This window comes from Mastomys coucha, unplaced genomic scaffold (assembly GCF_008632895.1).
Source record: "Mastomys coucha isolate ucsf_1 unplaced genomic scaffold, UCSF_Mcou_1 pScaffold23, whole genome shotgun sequence".
Lineage (NCBI taxonomy): Eukaryota > Metazoa > Chordata > Mammalia > Rodentia > Muridae > Mastomys > Mastomys coucha.
Window position 1 is genome coordinate 73,147,322 of NW_022196906.1, and position 4,162 is coordinate 73,151,483.

General features: G+C 45.4%; 1 protein-coding gene across 1 annotated transcript in view; it reads left to right on the forward strand.

The window, feature by feature from the left end:
- The first annotated feature begins 3,566 nt into the window (after nt 1-3,566).
- Mto1 (mitochondrial tRNA translation optimization 1) overlaps nt 3,567-4,162 on the forward strand; it is a 21,312-nt gene continuing 20,716 nt past the window's right edge. Inside the window, exon 1 of the mRNA XM_031344950.1 lies at nt 3,567-3,882. Within this exon, the coding sequence (XP_031200810.1) occupies nt 3,669-3,882 (214 nt within the window). The 5' untranslated portion in view covers nt 3,567-3,668. The remainder of the gene's footprint in view (nt 3,883-4,162) is intronic.

Consider the following 4,162-nt stretch of genomic DNA (forward strand, 5'->3'; position numbering starts at 1 on the left):
ACACTGTAACTGTCTTCAGATGCACCAGAAGAGGGCATCAGATCCCATTACCAGTGGTTGTGAGCCACCATGTGGTTGCTGGGATCCGAACTCAGGACCTTCGGAAGAGCAGCCAGTGCTCTTACCGGCTGAGCCATCTTGCCAGCCCAAGCAATGATTTTTGAAAGGAGCAAAATTTGCAGCAACAACCATACTGTAATTGTAACTGTAATTCTTTTTTTATTTTGTTTTGTTTGTTTGTTTTGTTTTTCAAGACAGTGTTTCTCTGTATAGCCCTGGCTGTCCTGGAACTCACTCTGTAGACCAGGCTGGCCTCGAACTCAGAAATCCGCCTGCCTCTGCCTCCCAAGTGCTGGGATTAAAGGTGTGCATCATCACCTCCCAGCAATTGTGAATCTTTCTAGTTAATCAACTCTATTTTTTTAAAGGTTTATTTATTTATTATTATATCTAAGTACACTGTTGCTGTCTTCAGACACACCAGAAGAGGGCATCAGATCTCATTACAGATGGTTGTGAGCCACCATGTGGTTGCTGGGATTTGAACTCAGGACCTCCAGAAGAACAGTCAGTGCTCTCAACCACTGAGCCATCTCTCCAGCCCCTGTTAATCAACTCTTAGCATCATCTTTGGGAACATAGGTCCATAGCTCCAGCTGCTCTGGAGGCTTAGGCAGAGCATCTTTGAGCCCAGAAGTACAAGCTTGGGTAAGAGCATGAGATCTTGTCTCAAACAAACAACAGTAAATCTGAGGTATATCCTGGGGACACTGATACAAAAGTAACAGACTACCTTCCACAAAAGGGTTTTGTAGACTTCCACAATAGAAACTAAGTTTCTATTGTCTTTATTATCTGTCCTTAAGCTACAACTGAACATTCTGGTTCTGGGTCTATGAGTAAGTAATGTCTTCCTTGAAAAGGGAAGATTCTGTACTGAATACATATCATGTGAACAGATTAAGGCCTGGTCTTCAAATGTAGGTGGGAGGGATTCACACAGGTAAGTTTCAATTGGGCTTAAGCTACAACTGGGCGTTCTGAGTCTATGAGTAATGTCTTCTTTGAAAAGAGAAGGTTCTGCACTGAATACATATCATGTGAACAGATTAATGCCTAGTCTTCAAATGTAGTTGATAAGGATTCTCACAGGTAAGTTTCAGTTCGGTTTATGGTTCCTTGGTGGTGTGGGGGCAGGGTTTATTTGTGCAGCCCTGATTGTCCTGGAACTCACTCTGTAGATCAGGCCTTGAACTCAGAGATCCACCTGCCTCTGCCCCTCTGCCCCTGCCTCTGTCTCCTGAGTACTGGGATCACAGGCTTGACACACCACCACCTGGCTGAGTCTAAGATTCTCTAATCAATAGTTTAAATGATTGGTTCAAAATATTAAGAAGTAGTATATTTTAGCTAGGGTAAGCCATAACTCTAATATAAACACTTTGAAAAACTGTTAAAGGAGGAAAAAAAAAAGGCAAACTACTTTGGTTCCTACACTTTGGAGGCAGATCTTTATGAGTTCAAGATCAGCCTGGCTGAGAGGGCGAGGACTGGAAGAGAACTGCTAGTAAATATCTGAAGATACTTGAAAAATGCCCAATGTTTGTGAAACATCACATCTCATTTAAACCAATTTCCTTATGCATGGTTAAACCATAAGCATTCAGTTCTGTGCTAGACATAGTCTGCACACCTGTCACCCCCACACTTAGGTAACTGAGGCAGGAGGATGGAGAGAATTCAAGTCTAGTTTGGCTTACATACAAAGAACACGTCTCAAAGGAAAAATAAATCCAAGTCAAGCATGGTGGCATAAATCCGAAATGCCAGTACTTAACAGCAGAAGAATTGCTGTGAGTTCCAGTTCATTCTGGGTTGCAAAGTGAGATAGCTCAAAAACACAACAGAAACTGGGAAGGTGGCTCATTGAGATAGCCATGTGCTCCTGACACCTGTTTTTGATTCTTAGAACCCACATAAAAGACTGGCTTTTGGGCTCAGTAGGTAAGAACACTGACTGTTCTTCTGAAGGTCCTGGGTTCAAATCCCAGCAACCATATGGTGGCTCACAACCACCCATAATGAGATCTGATGCCCTCTTCTGGTGCATCTGAGGATAGCTACAGTGTACTTACATATAACAATAAATAAATCTTAAAAAAAAAAATACTGGCTTTCATAGTACATACCTCTACAGTCTTAGCCCTCTTACTGCAAGATGAGGGGAGAGACTATAGAATTGGACTTAAATTCTCTAGCCAGCTGTCCTGGAGTACACAGAACATCTAGAGAAATAATAAGAGAGGCCCTGCTTCAAAACAAGGTAGAAGGTGATCACTGGCTCCTCAAAACTTGTCATTTGTCTCCCAAATGTTCACCAAGACATACACACTCATGACCCCTCTCTCTCTCTCTCTCTCTCTCTCTCCTAAATCAAAACACCTACAACAACAAACAAACCAATACTGGATACAGTATGGAGGACTTTTTTTTTTTTTAATCTTTTCTTTTTTGCTTATTTTTACTTTTTCTCAGAGACAAGATCTCTCTACATAACCCTGATTATCCAGGAACTCACTATGTAGTTCATGCTAACCTCAGACTCAGAGTTCTGCCTGAGTTGTGCACCATCGTGCCTGGCTAAACAAATATATTGTTAAGGGGACTGGCCAGCTGGTTGGCAGGTAAAAGCATCTGCTATCATATCTGGTGATATGTGTTCAATTCCCGGAACCCAAAGGATGGAGAGAACTGACTCTCTCAAGTTGTCCTGCGATCTCCATATGTGCTCTATAGTATGAGTAAGCCCATACACATACGCACATGCAAATGAGGGCAGTCAATCAAAATATTTAAATATATATAGTTAAGTGGAGAGGAATAAAGTGAAAGATAGAATAATCACACAATCTATATACAAAATAATAGCATTCCTGTGCTGTGTGATTTTCACACCTCCTGTGAAAATGTGAACAAATGTATATTCACTCTCACAAAAGTTGTATCCCTGGAGCCCCTGAAGGACTTGCACATCTGATGGTCCTGGAGTCTTCCCCCAGCAATGGGCCCTGCTTGAATAGCCTGGGGTAGGGATGGGTCTGTATTTGATTCTCAGCACATAGTGGCTCAAAACCCTTTATTGTTTCAGAAAATCTGATGCCCTCTTCTGACTTTTGTGGGAATAGGCTAGGTCGTGGCTCACACACACTAACACACACAGGCAAAACAATCACACATAAAATAAACGTCTAAAAAATGTTCAAGCAACATATAAATAATGGAGTTCAGATCCGGAGACATGGTGTTCATATGTAGACCCAACATGAGGATTAGAACTCGGATTGCCTTAGACGATGAACCTCTCAGAAGATTTTTAAGGCGAACTGATCAAATTTATTGTTCATAGGTGGCAACCTGGCGATAAAGACTAGTCCACCTGAAATGCCAGACCTCAAGATGGAACCTCCAGCCAGCGCTGAAGGGACCCGCGACAGAACGCACACAGGCACTGCGTGCACTTCCCCGCGGCCACAGCAGCGCGTAGCTGCAAACCGCCAATCAAATGCGTCGCTGGACGCAGGCGCACTACGCTTTGGCGAGGCCAAGATGGCGGCGCCCGGCCGGTTCTTACTCCCGTGACCGTTCCGGGCGTCTCTAGCTTCCTCGGCATGTTCCTTCTCCGAGACTGTGGCCACTGGGCCGCAGCGTCCCTCGGCAGACGGTTGCCTCTGCGTCGCTTCCGTAGCGACAGTGCGGCACCCTGCACCCCGCACTTCGACGTGGTAGTTATCGGAGGAGGGCATGCGGGGACCGAGGCGGCCGCCGCCGCTGCTCGCTGTGGCTCGCGGACTCTGCTCCTCACGCACCGCGTGGACACGATCGGTGAGGAGCCCCGCGGCCTCGGCCCGCCTGAGTCCCAGGGGTGGCGCGCGGCGGGGACTCTGCGCCCGACCGAGCGCGGGCAGGCTTGCGGTGGATGAGAGTGATGGGTGCCCGGGGCGAGAGAGCGGAGGACCGAAAAAGTCGCTGAGTTGACCTTCCGCGTATCCTCACCTTAGAGAAATCCGGAGTTAACATTTCCACACCCGTCTTGTTTTTTTCTTTTTCTTTCTTTCTTTCTTTCTTTCTTTCTTTCGTTTTTTCTTTTTCTTTCTTTCTTTCT